The sequence below is a fragment of the Prionailurus viverrinus genome, chromosome B2 (genome assembly GCF_022837055.1).
Source record: "Prionailurus viverrinus isolate Anna chromosome B2, UM_Priviv_1.0, whole genome shotgun sequence".
Taxonomy (NCBI): Eukaryota; Metazoa; Chordata; class Mammalia; order Carnivora; family Felidae; genus Prionailurus; species Prionailurus viverrinus.
This window is the reverse complement of record NC_062565.1, coordinates 117,932,166-117,951,072: the sequence shown is the minus strand read 5'-3', so window position 1 is coordinate 117,951,072 and position 18,907 is coordinate 117,932,166. Positions and strand designations below refer to the sequence as shown.

At 39.4% G+C, this 18,907-nt stretch overlaps 1 protein-coding gene across 10 annotated transcripts in view; it reads right to left on the bottom strand.

The window, feature by feature from the left end:
• L3MBTL3 (L3MBTL histone methyl-lysine binding protein 3) overlaps window positions 1-18,907 on the bottom strand; it is a 128,119-nt gene that overhangs the window by 19,053 nt on the left and 90,159 nt on the right. For all 10 annotated transcript variants that reach the window (XM_047859554.1, XM_047859548.1, XM_047859549.1 and 7 more), the window contains 2 exons: window positions 15,265-15,414; window positions 2,543-2,622 (listed from right to left, as the gene is read on the bottom strand). In XM_047859554.1, the coding sequence (XP_047715510.1) occupies window positions 2,543-2,622; window positions 15,265-15,414 (230 nt within the window). The remainder of the gene's footprint in view (window positions 1-2,542; window positions 2,623-15,264; window positions 15,415-18,907) is intronic.

Genomic DNA, 18,907 nt, shown 5'->3' with positions numbered 1-18,907 from the left:
TTCTATTATGAATCTATCTGAATTTTCAATGAGACAATTCCATGCAATAAACAGTCATTGCAATACTATTGCCCTCCTACCAGCGGCAGCAGCAGCTGATGCATTTAATCCTCATGACAATCCAATGATGTGGCTACTATTACTACATTAACTTTACAAAGGAGGAAAGTGAAACAGAGAGCCAGCCACACAGCCAGTAAGTGGTGGAGCCCTGACAGTAATTAAGGCTGTGCTCCTAACCACCAACCACAAGGAAAGACAAACCTTTGTTCCAGAATCCAATATACCTTGATGACACAACCCTCACAAAGTAAATGTTTTTCTTCCTTTCTAAGTGGCCAGAAACATTTAAAATAATCAAATACTTGCATAGTGCTTACTGTGTGCCAGGCACTGTTTGAAGGAAGTTGCAAATGCACTTAATTGTCATGACAAGTGGGAGGGAGTTACCATCATTATTATCCTTTTGGGTAGATAAACAGGGAGGGGGACAAAACAGAAGAGACTCTAAGTACGGAGAACAAACAGAGGGTTACTGGAGGGGTTGTGGGAGGGGGGATGGGCTGTATGGGTAAGGGGCACTAAGGAATCTACTCCTGAAATCATTGTTGCACTACATGCTAACTAACTTGGATGTAAATTGAAAGAAAGAAAGAAAGAAAGAAAGAAAGAAAGAAAGAAAGAAAGAAAGAAAAAGAAAAGAAAAGAAAGAAAAGAAAGAAAAGAAAAAGAAAAGAAAGAAAAGAAAAAGAAAAGAAAGAAAAGAAAAGAAAGAAAAGAAAAATGTTTTGGAAAATATGGCCACATAGAAGAGTGAGAAAGAGTCATTAAGCTCCAATATTTAATCCTGGGTCCATCTTAGTGTCTGTTTTTTGAATTAAGGACTACCTGTGTTTATTGAATTGGTTAATTACCAACAATAAATTAAAAAAAAAAAAAAAAAGAAACTGTTGAACTGATTTTCACTGCAGATTTCACTGAAACTCAATGGTGGAACCAGGATTCAGAGAGACAGAAACTACTGCTCCTAGAAGATGGTAGATGCAGGCAGGAGTGCCACGACAGACATCTCTGAGATAAGCATAGGAAGAGTTTGAATGTTAAGAGTGTGAATGCATGGAAACAACATGAGATTTGTTTAGAATTGGACTTTTTTGTTTTTAGCTGGCTCAAACTGCACTCCTATTTGGTTGGGAACCTTTGTCATCATGACTTGCTAATAAATGAGCTGAGAAAGTTTAAAAAAAAAAAAAGAAAAGAAAAGCAGAAGCACTGAGAGGTTTTTCAGTGAAATGTCCACAATCGCGCAGCTAGCAGGTAGCAGGGCAGGGATTCAAACCCTGGCCATTGGTAGGGTTTGTATATAGGGTTACATTAAACACACCAGAACATGCTGAAGACAGCAGAGATGGAACTTTTAAATTAATCACAAATTACTGCCTTCTAAAAATCAGATATGGAAATCAAAGCATCACTTGTGGAATAGGACACGGCGGGCAAACAGTCATTAGGTGCCATTCTCAAATCTTACATAATAATCTAAAGCAAAAAATACACATGAAATGCAAAGTCCCCAGGGACAATCATTAAACTCACAGTCAGGCTAACACTTTCTCATAAAAAATAATAATTTTGTGTAAATTATAAATACAATCTATACTATGACTAACAGTCATTATGATTTCATTACTTAGTTAAGCCATCATTATGTCCTTTTAGCAAAGATGTAAGACAAATTACTTTCTCCATTACGACCTAAACTATTTGTTCAAATGATTTTCTTTTCATTTTGTGGTATTAGATTAAGACCATATTAATTCCATTTGGATTTCAATACACATTCTAAGATCAGCTTTAAGCATAGGAAGCAAATGACATCAACAATCCCAATAGAAATATATGACAAGAACCAAATGTAGTATTACCCAAAGTTTATATATAATATATATTGTACAGTATGTAAGAGAAGCTGTAAATACAGATCACAGATGAATCCATATCATTATAAATTACATACAACAGTTGACCCTTCAGCAATGCAGGGGTTAAGGACACTTACCCCTGGATAGCCAAAAATCTGTGTATAACTTTTTTTTTTTAATTTGTGTATAACTTTTGATTCCCCCTGCCCCTCAATTTAACCGCTAATAGCCTATTGTTGACTAGAAGCCTTATCAATAACCTAACCAGTTAACACATAGTTTGTATATTATATGTATCTAATACTATATTCTTATAATAAAGTAATCTAGATAAAAGAAAATGTTATTAACAAAATCATAAAGAAGAGAAAATACATTTACAGGACTGTACCGTATTTACTAAGAAAAAAATCTGTGTATACATGGACCCACATAGTTCAAACCCATGTTCTTCAAGGTCAACTGTCTACCCTGAACAGTAAACTTTTATAGCCTGTGATAACACAACAAATCAACTAAATGAAGTTTATCTTTAATATAAAAGTGACTGCTATATTCCACTAGATTCTGATGAGTATTCATAGTAATATGCATCCCTAATACAAGATGATTATGGCTACCTCTGGCTTCATGTGATGTCCTCATTTCACTTTCTGGTCTCTCTTCAAAGTCTTCTTTGACATCATCAGGATGCTGGTCTCTGAAAAAAAATAGGTGTTCAGCACTGCATCTCACCAATTGTCTTTCTTCATTTAAAAACAAACATTACCACTACTGTGAGAAAGGATTTTTAGTTCTACTAAGATGTAACTCCTACTAAGAACATCTATAAATATCCAGTTTCTTCATTACCAATTTTCATTTACTGTTCTGAAAAGAGATTTTTAAAGCTAAGAACGGTATTAAGGTGAACTATGTTACATGTTAGCAAATGTAGCTACTGAATAATTCAACTTCAAATTGGGGCATGTTTTCATGAAGAGTTTCACTGGTTACCGAACTACAATTTAAGGAAAGAAACTATTTTGAAACCCCTACCATTTAATCAAGTAGCATACAAACTACCTTAGCTCTGGGATTTGGGATTGACACTGAGACTGGCCCAGGAGAAGCAAACTCAATTCTGGGAAGCTCTTCCTGGCTTAACCAGGTCAAATGTGTAGGCTGTATTGATTCCGACTCTTTCTGACCAGGAATGACCTGATGCTAATCTAAACATGCCAACAATGCTGTAAAATGGAATGGAATCATTACAATCTTAATTCAGAGCTTTATCCTTAAATCAGGGACAAAAATGGCATTAAAGGGAACTAAGCACAGACTAACTATTTTCTTTAAAGCTAAATTTGAAGTATTTGAAAATTTTCAACCTAATCTATTCCATTCTCAGAGTTCAAAATATATCCCACTCTCCAATTTCCTGGAACTATCTAGGCTATGATACCTGGTTTACACACTGTAATGCTTTATAATACTCTATATTTATGTCATATTGTTTCTTATGTATTGTTACCTTTATAAATATATCCTGAGTTTCTTAAAGACCCTGATCATACTTCTGTTAAGTTTTAATTAAGAAAAAGGCAAATACACACGAAACCAAATGTCCCAACAAAATATAAAGAAGTTGTATTGTCTTAATTAAAAAGGCACTAATTTAATTCTCTAGCTGAACGGTGACGACACAATGATGCTAACACACTGTAAGTCTGCAATAAATACATGTTCCCTACTTCTTAGAAAGATCATTTCCAGTGACACATGTAAAATTTTCATTGAGATCTGAACTCCCTAAGTTCATACTAAAAACAACTTATCACAAATGCGAAAGAATACTGCTTATTTGAGAATGGGGAAGAATTACTGTTATTACAAAATAAAAACAAATCTTTTCCCAAGAGTAATAGAATTAAAAGACATAGAGGCTCTTATTCCATAAAAGTTGGGAGAGGAGGTATACCACTGATGATTGCAGATAGGACATTAACTGAAATGCTAATAGAAAAGTTTGCTTTCTCTGTAAAGACTGTGCTAAAGTTATACTTGGTAATTAGAACATGCCAAAGTCAGCTTACTATGCTTAAATTAGCTTATGTGATCTTCTAAACTTGTTTTATGCTAAATTAGAAATAATATTATTTGAGTCCATAAATCTATCCCACCAGCTATCTATTGTGACCACTGAAAAAAGTTGTTTGTGGATAACTATATTAATATTTATTAGGAAGAAAATCATACAGTGCCGTGGCATAGTTTAAAATTGGCATTTTTCAAAGTAATAAAAAAAAGCCCAATTACATTATTGTAGATTTCCTAAAAGTTCTAACGAATGGTTTGTGAAAAGGAAAAAAAGAAAAAAAAAAATAAGACAAACTTCTTTGTCTTTAGCCTTTGAGGTCAAAGGTTAACATTAAGTCTCAGAATTTTCTGAATAATTCAGCTTTCATGATCAGAATTGCCCACTAATGATAGTTTTACATTTTTGTGGTTTCAATAAAGCACAGTTTTCCTTAAAGTAAATTTTATTAAAATAAAGTTATAAGACTTAAGTATGAAGAAAGTTCTGTTGTATTCTTATGCCCAAATACAATGCCAATGATTTATTTTATGAAATGTAAGAAAAGGACCATTTTCTAGAAGAGAATAGAGACAGAAAAAGAAAATAAGACCTTTGACCCAAAATATTTCTTCATGCCTGGATCTGCCATAATCCATCCCAACAGAAGCAAAATGGAAGCTATCTATTTTCTTACATCATTTATGTTGCTTCATTATAGAAGGATGTTCGCTTTCCATTTTCCCTACTTTAACTCATAATATTTCATTGAATTGAACCTATATAAACCTTGGGAATATATAAACATGAATATTTATCTTTACCAAACACAGTTCAAATAAAGGACTGTAGAAGAAACGTTTACTGGATGTTTTTATTTCTACTTAATATGTTGATTCTGCTAATTCCTTAAAATTAAAAATGACTAATAGTCCCTTGGGGGTTCTACATGATATTTCATTTAGCTAGAAAGTTGGAGGGGTGGGGCAGTGGGGTCATCTGAGCAGTCTACTAGAACAAGCATTATAAAATAAATGGATGAACAGAACCACTGAAGTAAATAGAACCCTAATTAAGCACATCCAGAAATGAAGAAGTTAATAATAAGAAAAATTTTAAGAACATACTATGTACCAAAGGCTGGCTGAGCTCTTTCTATGTCCAATATTTAATAACAATCACTGTAAGAAGGTTCTGTTAACATTATAACCACTGAAACTTAAAGAAGTCAATGCCAAATCTGTAGAGCAAGTATCATACCAGGTCTTACTGACACTAAAATCCACAATTAAATTCAATTACCTTGAAGTAGAGTCAAGGTTTCTACCCTTGCATTTTTCCAGAATACAGTACATCAGTCTCCTATTGACAATGTCAGGCATGAAGAATCTTATTCTTATTTTTTTTGTATTTTATTTAAAATAAAAATTGGTTTCTCAATTGGGCAACCAGTATTTCTCTCTCCTACAAGGTTAGGATTTTCATTGCTAATTCTGACTGACTAGGTGCTGTGATGGAGCTCTTTCTCTGTGCAAAAATGAAATCCTTGATCTAGGATTCAGTTTCCTAAGCACAAAGTTATTCTAGCTGTACAGGTCTTCCAATTATGGACAAAGTACTTCCACAGTAGAACATCCACGCTCTGTGATAACATAATACTCTCTGGAACGTGGTACAAGATATGCTTCTTGACAGATTTTCTTCAAAAAAAAGACGACCAAAAATATTTTTATGCTGTATTTTAATACCACTGTTTTGCTCTACATAAAAACTCCTCTATTTTCTCCTCTTGATCAACACTTTCTATTGCCAACAGATTTATTCAGGAAGGAGGTACAAGCTGATTGGGCATGGGGGTAGTGAATCGTAACACAGAGAAAGCGTGGGTACATGTATGGTCTTTGGAAGTGAACAGGCTTGGCTGCAATTTTAGCTGTGCTACTTAATTCTAAACCATCTCTAGCAAGTTCCCGAACTTCCCTACTTCTCAGCTGCACCAACTGTAAAATGAGGAAAATCCATCCTTGTCCTCATAGGCATTTTGAGGACTCAATAAATGGACAGAAAGTGCTGCACACACAGCAGCTTCCACTATTGACCAATTACTTCTATTTGGTGATAAAATTATCTACTGTCACTTGTTTTCTTTAAGTAACCTGTTTGCTTCAAGTTTCAAACTAGCTTTTAGAGTAACAGTTACCACCCAGACAGCAGCCAGACTGCCTGGGTTGTAATCCAGGTCTGCTATTTAGGTCTGTAGTAATCCAGTAATCCAGTAACAGACTGTAATCCAGGTCTGTTACTGTTATTTACTGTTAGTTGTGTAATCTGCAACCAAGAGACGTTCTATGTTTTGTAGAATGGGTGTGTAATAATAGCACCTACCCCACGTGAGGTGCTAGGAAGAGTAAGTGAGCTAACGTAGGTTCAAAACACCTAGAAAAGTACCTGGAATACAGCAATTTCCCTTGAGATTTTAGAACTGTGAAGAACCAATATATTTCAACATTTCTTTAGCTTGAACTGAAATACAGTCATAGGTAAAACCCTACTCAAGAACCCTCTTTAGGCTTTTAATTAAGACAGTGGAATCCACTCAAGTGAAAAAATGTATTCTTTATGAGTCAGCATCCTCTTTTTCTCTGTAATTAACGTGTCATGCTTTAGCCGTCTTACTATCTTACTCTAAATATGCTTTGTAGTAATATTAGCAAAACAAACATCAGAAGGGTAAATACACAGTAAGAGGATGGCATGTGAATGCAAATAGCTGTATTTCAAGTTTGTTTATTTTCCATTTAAAAACAATCCCTAGCCAATTATGCCTGTCAGTCCCCAGTAAGTTAAAAAAAAAAAAACAATATTGAAAAAAATGTGAACCAATGATTTTGCTTCAATTCAGAGATTTCAGCCATCTCTCTAAATCCAGCATGAGTCTGGTGTGGCTCCTAGCTTGAAATAACCCCGCCTTCTCTCTCCGCAGAGTTTATTCTAGTTGCACAGGGGTTTTGTTAGAGCTGAAAAGTACCTGTACTCCCCAGTAAAGAGAGGAGACACAAGGAAAGTAGCAAGAGCTATAAAAAAATGTAGGGATTTCTGTTTTGGACGTGAAAAGGAGGTCTCTTTGCATGCCCCCAGCATTCTTCTGCTTTTTTTAAATTTCTGGACCGAGGTCACTCACAGGTAAAAAAATCAGAGAAAGAGAATCTTAGGGTTTGTACTTTAGAGGACTCCTAAGAGTACTTGAACGGTCTCCAAATGCCTCCTACAATCGAAGAAGCGTGTGTGCGTGCACAGCTTCAGGACAAAGAGGTTACCATCTTCAACTCAGAAAAGGTGGCAAATAAAACCAGCGGGATTAAAACTTTTTATGTCTATGTTAAGATTTGAATAAAGAGTCTTTATTTTACTTTAGGTTTCTTTATTTGGGGGGGGGGGGCTGTAGGGGCAGAGAAAGAGGGAGACAGAATCCCAAGCAGGCTCCACACTGTCATCACAAATGGTTAAGATCATGACCTGAGCCAGAGATATGACCTGAGCCGAAATCAAGAGCTGGACACTTAACTGACTGAGCTGAGCCACCCACGTGCCCCAAATAGTCTTTAAAATTAAGTTCCTTTTGGGATGCCTGGGTGGCTCAGTCAGTTAAGCATCCAACTTTGGCTCAGGTCATGATCTCGTGGTTTGTGAGTTCTAGCCCCACCCACATGGAGCTCTGTGCTGACAGCTCAGAGCCTAGAGCTTGCTTCAGATTCTGTGTCTCCCTGTCTCTCTGCCCCTCCCCTGCTCACACTCTGTGTCTCTCTCAAAAATAAATAAACATTAATTTAAAAAAAATAAATGAATAAATAAATTTAAGTTCTTTTTGAGATTATACATTAGCAGTGGTTTTTATTTTTAATTTAAACTTATTTATTTACTTTTATTTAAATCCAAGTTAGTTAATATACAGTGTAATCATGATTTCAGGAATAGAATTTAGTGATTCATCGCTTAAACATAACACCCAGTGCTCATCCCAACAAGTTCCCTCCTTACTGTTCATCCTTCCACCCAATACCCTGCTAGAAACCCTCAGTTTGTTCTCTGTATTTAAGATACCCTTATAGTTTGTCTCCCTCTCTGTTTTTATTTTTGCTTCCCTTCCCCTATGTTCATCTGTTTTGTTTCTTAAACTCCACATATGAGTGAAATCATATATTTGTCTTTCTCTGACTGACTTATTTCTCTTAGCATAATACACTCTAGCTCCATCCACGTAGTTGCAAATGGCAAGATTTCATTCCTTTTGAGATGATACATTAGCAGTTGTTTTAATAGTGTTTTCATAAACATGGCCTAAGAGAGGTAAACATGGTCTACTATTTATCTAATGACTAAAAATAAGACATTTTGATTAATAAGCCTATTAAATTATTATTTAGCATAAGGAACATATGTTGGTGAAGAAAAGTAATAGAATGGTCAATACAGTGGACGTTACCAAAATGCCAAGGAAAAATCCTCTGGAAAACAATTCAGAAATCATCAGTCAATCAATCAATCAATCCTCTTACGAAATGAAAAGCCTTAACCAGTAAGGTGAGCATTATGGAATAAAGACCCTGTATCATAGGAAGAGCAAGCCTACCTTACTTTCATGTCGCCATAGAAAAGAGAACAGATGTCACTGCTTTTCCACTATATGTCAAAGAGTTTCCTGAGTCAGGAATCAATGCCATTTGAGGAGATAAAATGAGACCCTGTTACACTACTGTTCCAGCAACTTCGCTGGCATACAACAATGACATAGTCACACACCTTACACTTTGAATGCCTGCCCTGGCATCGCAGTGGTTGGCACTAACAACTGTGAGTGTTTTAACCCAAAATGAGCTTCTCTCTGGTGCACACTCACAACTGCACGGATTTGACTCAGATGTCCAAGAGCTGGGATACTTTTAAACTTCCACAGCTCCTGCTCCACATCTGGTAAAGCCCACTGACTGAAAGGGGAAACAGGCTTTCCGTAGCCAGGTAATGGTAAGTCACCAAAAGGACTCTCTCCAGTTGCTGATGCCAAACCCTCGGGCTCAGAAAGTCTCAGAAAGCAAAACAAAGTTCGTAAAGATTCCTAATCGGCATTTGTCATCTTTTAGAACTTTTGGCTCCAAATTGATGCTATTCTCCTTGATCTTGCAGTTCTGCAAAGTAAAGAGATTTTTATATGCTTATTGTCTCACGTTTATGTCAGCTTGTTTTCCCGTCTGTATAACGAAGCGCTCCTCAGCGACAGACTAGCTCTTGGCGTGACTCGTAAACCTGATTCAGCCTCGAAACAGAAATCAGATTAACAGTTGCAACTCCTGCAACTGCTCAATGTAATTCTGAGTAGAAATGCTGGTCCTACAATTTGAGAACCCATTTTAATGGCCTATAATGAACTGAACAGACTGAAATTTTTCATGGGATTTAGGTTAGCGATAGGCATTTGCCTTGCAAGGTAACACAAGCATTTGGCAGATATTTAAAGCATGCTTTATTATGTTTCTGGGGTTATGTCTAAGCAGGCTTAAACAACACGGGAGCTTGAAACATTCCATGATTTTTAATAGAGATAGCACCTAATTTAGAAAGGCAATTACAAGCAGCTGCAGAACAGATTTCATGAGAATAAGCCATGTGGGATAGATGCCGATGTTCCCCAATTGGCAACATGCTGAATTATTACTCCAGAGAAAGGTGTTTATATTCAGTAATAATTCTCAAAACCTAGTATATCGATCACTTGCCCCCATCTCCTGGGTGTGCGTGTTAAAAATGAACTGGGACTGGCACCTTACATTTCCTGAATTAGCATCTCTAGAGGTGATCATTCAAAAGCTGCATTTTAACAAACATCTGATGATTCTGATGCAAAACGAAGTTTGAAACCCATAGGTTTTATGAAGACCCAGAGAGATGTACACATACTTTTACCGAGCGGTAGACGTGCAGGTTATGGTTACCAGTCCTCAGGCAAGGTCCGCCATGGACTGGGAGGCCCCTGCCTCACCATCTGGCTGCCAGGAGTGCTGTGAGGGCAGAGATGAGCTGCTGCCCCCCCCCCCTCCACCGGCCCCCGCAGCGAGGAAAACCTCTTCCCACTGAAAACACGAGGCACAACACACTCCTCACACTTCTGATGAACCAACATACAACTGAAAAGGACTGCAGACTCTCCACGCTGGGAATGCACTCATAACCCAACCATCCAATTGACGAACTGCTACAGGAAAACGGGCCTAAATATTCAGCGTGCCTACAAAAGGACTCAAGGTGATGCCATCTTAATGTGGGGCAGAGCTTCCCAGCTCGGATACCGTGAATCCCTGAGAACAAGTGCTCTGAGTTCTACAAGTTCCCTGTAGCCCTCCCGGAAGCCAAGGCCACCATCTGGTCATCCAGAGGCAGCCCCGTTCACTCCCTTGGTGCGCCATATAAAAGCGTCGTCACTTCTGTGGTATTTTCTACGTGAGGCAGGAGTTAAAACGACAACAGTGTTGGAAGCACTGCCTCATTCGTAAAAGAGTGCCAGTAGGTATTTGGGGGATTCATCTCATCATTTAATAATCACCCCACAGAAATCTGGTGCGGGAATCCAACAAAGTTGAGAATGCAGGTGTTTTACCAGAACAAAAAACATTACACAGCTGTTGCCTTTTAGGTCATACAACTGATAGGTCTCCTTTGAAGGCTGCTGGATGATTCAAGGTCACCCTGCATCCTTACTGTGTGCCAGGTGGCGTGCTTGGTGCTGAGGATATCTCAGGACCAGAGAAGACGTGGACTCTGCCCTTGTGGAGCTTACTGTCAAGCAAAGCACGCAGACTCAGAAGTACTGACACAAACTGTCTACAACATCGGGATGTGTGCTGTGAAGGTATGTAATGAGGAACGTGAACTACTCTAGAAGAGCAGACAAAGCTTCCCCGAGGAAATGACAGTGAACCTGAAGCCTGCAAAACGAGAGACCAGCTAGGAGATGGCAGGCACGGAGACTCTAGGCAGAGTGAAAGGATGTCTGAGAACGAAGGTGGTTGAAGCATTAAGTTTAAAAAGGAGCCTGGCAGAGAGAAGGCTGGAGAGCTGGGCACGGGCCAGACAACACAGGACCTTGCAGGCCACGTTCAGAATTAGGGTCTCAATTTCAGGAGTAATGGGAAGTCACTGCAAGTGTCAAGCAGGGAGACAGAGTTCCAAAGAATTTTTAAATGCAGACTCTTAGGCTCTAGCCCGGAAGATTCTTCATGGGCTGACCTGGGCTCCCAAATCTGAATTCTGAGGAGGCCTCTGGGAATCCGATCCAAAGTCTAGGAGCTACTGCTGTGGAACGAGTCATCTATGGGCCCAGCCTGAGCAGACAGACTGTGAAATAGCCCTTAAAAGAACAGTTACGGGGCACCTGGGTGGCTCAGGGGGTTGAGCGTCCAACTTTGGCTCAGGTCATGATCTTGCAGTTCATGAGTTCGAGCCCCACATTGGGTTCACTGCTGTCAGCCTGTCAGCCAAGAGCCTGCTGCAGATCCTCTCTCCCACCCCCACTTGCACTCACCCCTAAATAAATAAATAATAAAGGTTATTGCACGAAAGGAACACATGTTCCTCACATTGTTAATTTATCTGGCCTTGTTACGTCAGCTTCCAGATCAAAAGCAATGCCAGCAGAGCACTCATTCTGGTGACCCTCTGGCATCCGAAACAGGTGAATGGAATGGCGGAGCAGATGCTGTCAGGACAGTCGTGCTGGGGGAATCGCCGTGTGCTCCCTCCCCCGGCAGCCTCACTCTGCGGCTGGAGGTAACCAGGGCTTAAATAGCTCAGCTCTTCCATCCCTATGCTGGGAAGACTCGATGTGTGCTTTACATGGATGCCCAGAGTGTTCGCAGCAGGCCCGCGTTCCTGCTGTCTCCAAACCGTCATCAGTGAGATGACAAGGCTTTCACCGGGCCGTCTTCCTTTCTCCATCTCACTTCCTCACTCCCCTCCTGATGTCTGCCTCACCTCCCAAATAAACCACATGCAACCGAATCTTTGTCTCAGGGTCATCTTCTAGGCATGCAAACGGTCTCCCGCTGGGAGTGCATTTAAAAGTGCACTTAAGGGGCGCCTGGGTGGCGCAGTCGGTTAAGCGTCCGACTTCAGCCAGGTCACGATCTCGCGGTCCGTGAGTTCGAGCCCCGCGTCGGGCTCTGGGCTGATGGCTCAGAGCCTGGAGCCTGTTTCCGATTCTGTGTCTCCCTCTCTCTCTGCCCCTCCCCAGTTCATGCTCTGTCTCTCTCTGTCCCAAAAATAAATAAACGTTGAAAAAAAAATTAAAAAAAAAAATAAAAGTGCACTTAAAAGAAAAAATACAGTGCAGTCTGGCTACCAAATTTAGTGAATTATTACAAAGGATGCAAAGAAAATGTGTTAAAACCTGAATAAAAAGTTCCATCCACGTGAGTGACGAATATGGGAAAAGAAGAGAGAACATAATCTGGTATTAAGAGAATCGTCTTGAATGCCGTATTCAAAGTTTAACCTAGGAATGTCAAAGAAATGGCCAGCCTTTCTTTTACTCTTTTACAGTTTTTATACGGTGCAACAAGTAAGTAACCTATTCTTCTTGCAACATGGATACAAACTAACATTTACTGAGGGCTTACTACTTACTAGTAGTTACTAGTACTTACTAGAACTACTTACTAGTTCTTAGCATTGCACAGTTCCCTGTTTCATCCCTAAATCCAGGTTAAAGAAATCATAATCCAAAAACTTTATATTTACTTTTAAAATGAAAAAAAAAATTAAATATATTCATACAGATTCACTTACAGCTGAGAAGCCAGCTAACTTTTACCCTTAATTAAGGTAATTCTACCTTAAATCAACCACCCTCAAGCCACGAGATATACTTTTTGTTAACAACTTTTCTTTTATTAACACCTACTATATGTTGCCATCTCATGATCATTTGTATCTAAAATACCAAGTGCCATTCTGATTGCTGGGAGAACTAGTGACTGCCTGCAGTAGGAAAAACCAAAATAATCTGAAGCCAATTTTTTCAAGAATTTTAAAGAAGAAATTTAAAAATTTAAACAAGTAAATAAATCTGTGTTATTTTGAAACATGTTGTTTTTTCAAACATGCATAATGAAGCATTTAGGTTGAAATATCAAAATGTCTGCAAGCATCTCTTAAAAACACTTCTGCATAAAAAATACAGTGAGAAGAAAATCTTGGTCAAAAACGTTCACCTTAAAACCTAAGGGACCATTCTGATTGTGTCCCTCACGTTTCCTTTGACTGCATGTAACTAATCCAATCTCTCAGGTCACTTCTACTTATGAAAAAAATAAAATAAAAATAGTAAATCTGGAAGGAGAAAGACATGAAGAAATCTGAACAAAGTCTCTAAAATCATGAGTAACGGAACACTCATTTACCACATCCTGGCACCCAACAACGAAAGCAGACAACCTAAAGAAATTAATCTGAACACACGTAAGTGTAAGTGTTCATTCACACAAAGTAATGGCAGGTCAGAATTCGCAGACTCAAAAGACAGTATGGGTTAAAAATCGATGACATGGAAGAATATTTAGATATGAAACGTGTCATAGGTCATACAGAAAACTAAAAACGCCTCAGGTGATTCCATGAAGAACCATGAGCACACCTCACACAAGACAGGTCACTGGAATGGTCAGATCCACTTTGATGGTTTTGACGTGACTTCTGAGTTAGAAAAAGACCCCAGAAAACCAACCCAGGAAGATTCTGCTGGGAGGAGACTCTGGTCCTCGGAATCTGGCCTGGAGCCCAGTCGGTCAGTGAAAAGCCTGTGAGCTAGGCCTGCTGGCACTTCGGAGTATTCTGCTGATATTTTAAACATTACCTTGGCTTCTGAAATCTAAACACTAGGTACTTTCACCACCTTGTGAGTCAGAATCAATGAACTCTGTATCTGTAATTGTTACTATATGAATTCGTACTTTATTTGTCTTGAAGTTCCTTATATATGATATGATCTCACTTTGGAGTGCTGGGTTGGGTAAAATGAGTTTATGTTTCATTAGTCATGGATTTAAGGGTAAAGACAAAAAATCCTCTTCTTGTTGTTAATTAATTAGCTCCCCCCCGCCATCCAGAGGATAAAATTGCTTTCTCTAAGAATACTGAGACTTGAAATGCCATTACTCCAACAGCACTGCTGTGAATTTAGAATCAGATTTATTAATTAAAATGTCCACCTATATCTATCATCTATAAGAATGGAAGTTACAAAATATTTCAATAAAAAACTACATAGCCTTAGGTTTTAAAATACTCCATAAAAGAAACTTCTAAAAACCTAAGTACTAAGGCATATCTTTCCACTAATCTGCTTTGTTTTTTTTAAGTAGTGTCCTCAGTTAATGTAAAGGCACAGACCTTACTTAGAGCTTAAAACACACAAACTCAACTCTACAAGTGAAATCAAAACTAAATGCCTGAGCTTATACAGTTGACCCTTTAACAACATGGGTTTGAACTAAGCAGGTCCACTTATACATTTTTTTTTTTTTACAATAAATATACATACACTACTATAAATGTATTTTCTCTTATTTATGATTTTCTTATTAACATTTTCTTTTCTCTAGCTTAGTTTATTGTAAGCATACCGTATATGATACGTATAACATATGAAATACGTGTTAATGAACTGCTTACATAACTGGCTAGGCTTTCGGTCAACAGTAAACAGTAGGCTATCAGTAGTTCAGTTTCTTTGAGACTCAAAGGTTATACTTGGATTTTCAGCTGTGTGGGGGAAGGGGTCAGTGCCCCTAACCCTCATGTCATTCAAGGGTCAACTGTACTACAATTAACATCTTAATAATTAAAAGCAATAACATATATGCGAGTACTTGGCATGGGCATGAAAAAGAACACCCATTTTTCACAAAAAATCGGACATCTTCCTCATAAAGCATGGCTCTATATACCGATCAGTTCATTCAGAAACATGAACTGGCATGAATTTCTAAACTTCTAACACCCCCAAAGTGTGGCTAAAAGATGAATAAATAAGAAAGCCTGTCTGATTTACATATGCTTGTATCAACTGTCCATTTTTTTTTTAAGTCCAACCACTTATCTCCACCATTTTACATGAAATGAAATGCATTTTCAATAATGCCCAAGAAAATATAACCACAGAATACACAGCATCTGAGATAGAAAACCTCTTTCAACCAGAGTACTTCTAAACATCACTAATATTATCACTTTAATTACCTGATTTCAGGAGATGAAGAGATTTCATTTGTGTCTGCCCTTTTATTTCTTGGAAATGATGGACTAGCCGGAGGCATCTCACCACTTAAGCGGTCTGGGAAAATTCGGTCTTTATTCAAATTGATTTCTGAATAGGGACAGTTGGCAGCACTAAAATATTAAAAGAAAAGCACATGCTTAGAACATCCATTAGAACATACTTTAATTAAAGTGACAGGCTACAGAATATACAACTCTAAAACTTAACTGTTATGTTTACATATGTATATATGTAGAATTAAACATACATTGTGAATATTTTTGTTTCTATTAAGGTTTATTTATTTTGAGAAAGAGAGAAAGAGAAAGAGAGAGAGAGAGAGAGAGAGGAGAGGCCGCAAGTGGGGGAGGGGCGGAGAGAGTGAGAAGGAGAGAGAAAGAATCTCAAGCAGGTTCTTTGCTGTCAACAGGGAGCCCAACGTGCGGCTCAAACTCACAAACTGAGATTATGACCTGAGCTGAAATCAAGAGTTGGACACTTAACCACCTAAGCCACCAGGTGTCCCTAGTGTATGAAATATTTTATCTCTGAGACATAATTTAAGTCTATTCTGATAGAAAATATGTCTTTGCACTAGATGTTCAGAACACAACCTGATGAAATCTTTGCAACTGTGCAATGGTCACTGAAGGATTCTGTCTGTATACGGTCCAAGGGCAGAGGCTGTGTGTATCTGTAGGAACAATCAGCCCCAGGGGAGAAATGCTTAAGACATCATAGGAGGGTTGGTGTCAGAGGTAGGACAGAGAAAGACTGATGGACAGATGGAGCAGATCTGCTTCCTAAAGTGATCCTTCAGGCTCAGGGTCACCATAGGCCATTTCATTTCCTTCATTTCATTTCCTGTTGGCCTCCAAAGGAAGGAGATTCCCCCATGTTCCTGTCTCCAAGCCCAGACGTACACTTGATATGCTAAGCAATACATATATTTATCTGTAGTCAATCCTGTTTCTGACAGGAAAGGAGACCAGATGCCAACTTGGATAATGACCCATCTATCTCACTTCCCTTCTATCGGTGACCCCTGGACTCCTGGTTGGTCTCTCAGGTCCCATGTGGGGATCATTTCTGTTATTCATGCAAAGGAAATCTAGGTCACTAATTGTTAAATCAACATTAAGTCAGTATAATCCTCTGCGTAGGCTTCAGCTTTCCATCTTCAGAACAACTGGGCAACCTCTGAATCTCAGGCCTCCAATACATAATGAACCCCTCCAACTAAATGCCCATCCTGCCCCTCTGTTTTTTAGGAAGTCTCCTTGTATCTATAAGTGGTTTGGATCTTGGATAAATTATTCTAGTGTCTTATATGTTCTTTTCTTCTCTCTAGGTGATAATCACCCAGGGAAAAATTTTAAACTATGTATGTCTATTTCCACCAAGAGAACCAGATACACTCTCCTAGGAGAAGGAGGGAAGAGTTTGAAAATGCTCCTGATTCTGATAATGGCCTATGAAACCTACCACAGGTATCTTGAAAGCTAAAATACAATCTTAATTTTATTTAACTAAACATTCTGCTACACTGATACCTATGCAAAAGACAAAAATAAATAACATATGCGCACGTGTTGACAAAAATGTATATAGCGCTAACCCAACAATAAAAAAATAACTAGTAATATTTATGGAGCACTTACTATATATCAAGCACTGTGCTAAGTACATTCCGTTCAGTGTTTTACTTAATTTTCACGACACCCTATGAGGAGGGCTTCTCATGAGACAAACTAAGGCTTAAAATGCTTAGGTGGCTTGTCTTTAATTATTTCATTAATTTGTTCAACAAGTATTTATCAAGTATCTATTAAGTGCTAATTATCTTTCTAGGCACTGGAATCACAATGGAAAATACAATGACAAGATCTCTGCTCTCATGTCGCTGATATTCTAGGGGAAGTTGGGCACTACACAATTGCAGATATACAGCAGACAACTTTACACAGTGACAAACGCCACTGAGTATGACCAAAGAAAGGACATGGGGCTGTCACAGGGGTCACAGGGCTGTACAGGAGGAAGGGGCTCTGTGAAACAGCAGCCTTTGAGTGGTGCCTTTGAGGTCAGGAAGAAGCCTGCTCTGTCAACACAGAGGAAGAGCATTCTAGGAAACAGCAAGGGTAATGCCAACACAGGGAGAGCTCGGCCTGCCTGGGGCGAGACCAATGATGGCCGAGTGTGTGAGCAAAGGGAGGGCACGCACTCGTGGCAGGCAAGGGAAGTATTATGTAGGGCCCGGTAGGCCCTGGTCAGGAGTTCCGATGCTTAGTTTAAGTTTGAGGTGAAGCCGCTGGAGGACCTTCAAATGAGGAAATGATATGATTTGCTATACAATTCAGAACAATCCCTCAGGATGCTTTGTGGAGAGAAGATTTCAAGGGGCCAGAATCGGAGCAAGAAAAGTTATGTAAGAGTGAAGATACCATGGTGACTTCGATTTGGGTGGCTGAAACAGAGGCAAAGGGGCCAGTCACGGTACCTCTGCGATCCCTTCAAGGGAGCCCGTGTGTAGATGGAAAGTAGGGAATGACCTCAAACAAGGATTTAAGAATGGCCTTTAGGTTTTTGGCTTGAGGAACTGGATGGAAACAGGAACGCCTTTTGTTTTCTTTTTCTTCCCCCCTGAGATGAGAATGACGAGGACAGAGGCAGATTTGGGGACGAGATCAAGTACTGTGGCATGTTTATTAAACAATCAAGTAGACATGGTGCTTAGTAGCTCGATAAGATAAGCATACTATTTCATTCGTCTTACTCAGCATGGGCACACGACTGTAACTCATTTTTATTCATTTAGAAGTGATGGGAAGGAAAATCCAGCTCCAACCAACATCTCTTTGGAACAATAATCCTTCAAGTACTTCATGGACCCTTTCATGGGATTATGTGTAGTCGTGTTTATGGACACAAGCGACCAAAACCGATTCTGCCTACGCTGAGCCGAGATGAAGTTACTGCAAGGGCATCAGACCGCTCACAGGAAGGCTGGGCCGTCAGGCCTGCCCAGGAAGGAAGGTCCAGCCAGCACTTGCTCCCAGACACGGTCTGCACACGATGGGGCTGCTGGGACTGAGGCCCTCACTCTCTCTGCAGACGCTCAGCCGTTTTCTATGACCCACCCAACCCCCAATTCCACAGCAGGTGTGATCTGCCTTCCCATCACTCGTCCTGATGGAAGACCCAGGTGACAGCCTCCGCTCAGGGACATTTCGGGTTTTCTGTCCACACTGTAACTGCCACAGGCCAGAAGAAGGGGAGGAAGCCCTGTTCCCCGAGGCTCCCCTGAGGGAGGGGGAGCCCTGCCTTACTTTTACCTTGATTTCAGGCAAAACAGAACATAAAAAAAATAAAACTCTTAACAGATTTCAGGCCGAATATAAACGTCCCAGGGTCGCCTCATAATAAATACGTTTAAAACCAAATTCATCATTGGGGCGCCTGGGTGGCTCAGTCAGTTAAGCGTCCAACTTCCGCTCAGGTCGTGATCTCGCAGTCCATAAGTTCGAGCCCCGCGTCGGGCTCTGTGCTGACAGCTGAGAGCCTGGAACCTGTTTTGGATTCTGTCTGTCCTTCTCTCTCTGCCCCTCCCCTGCTCGTACTCTG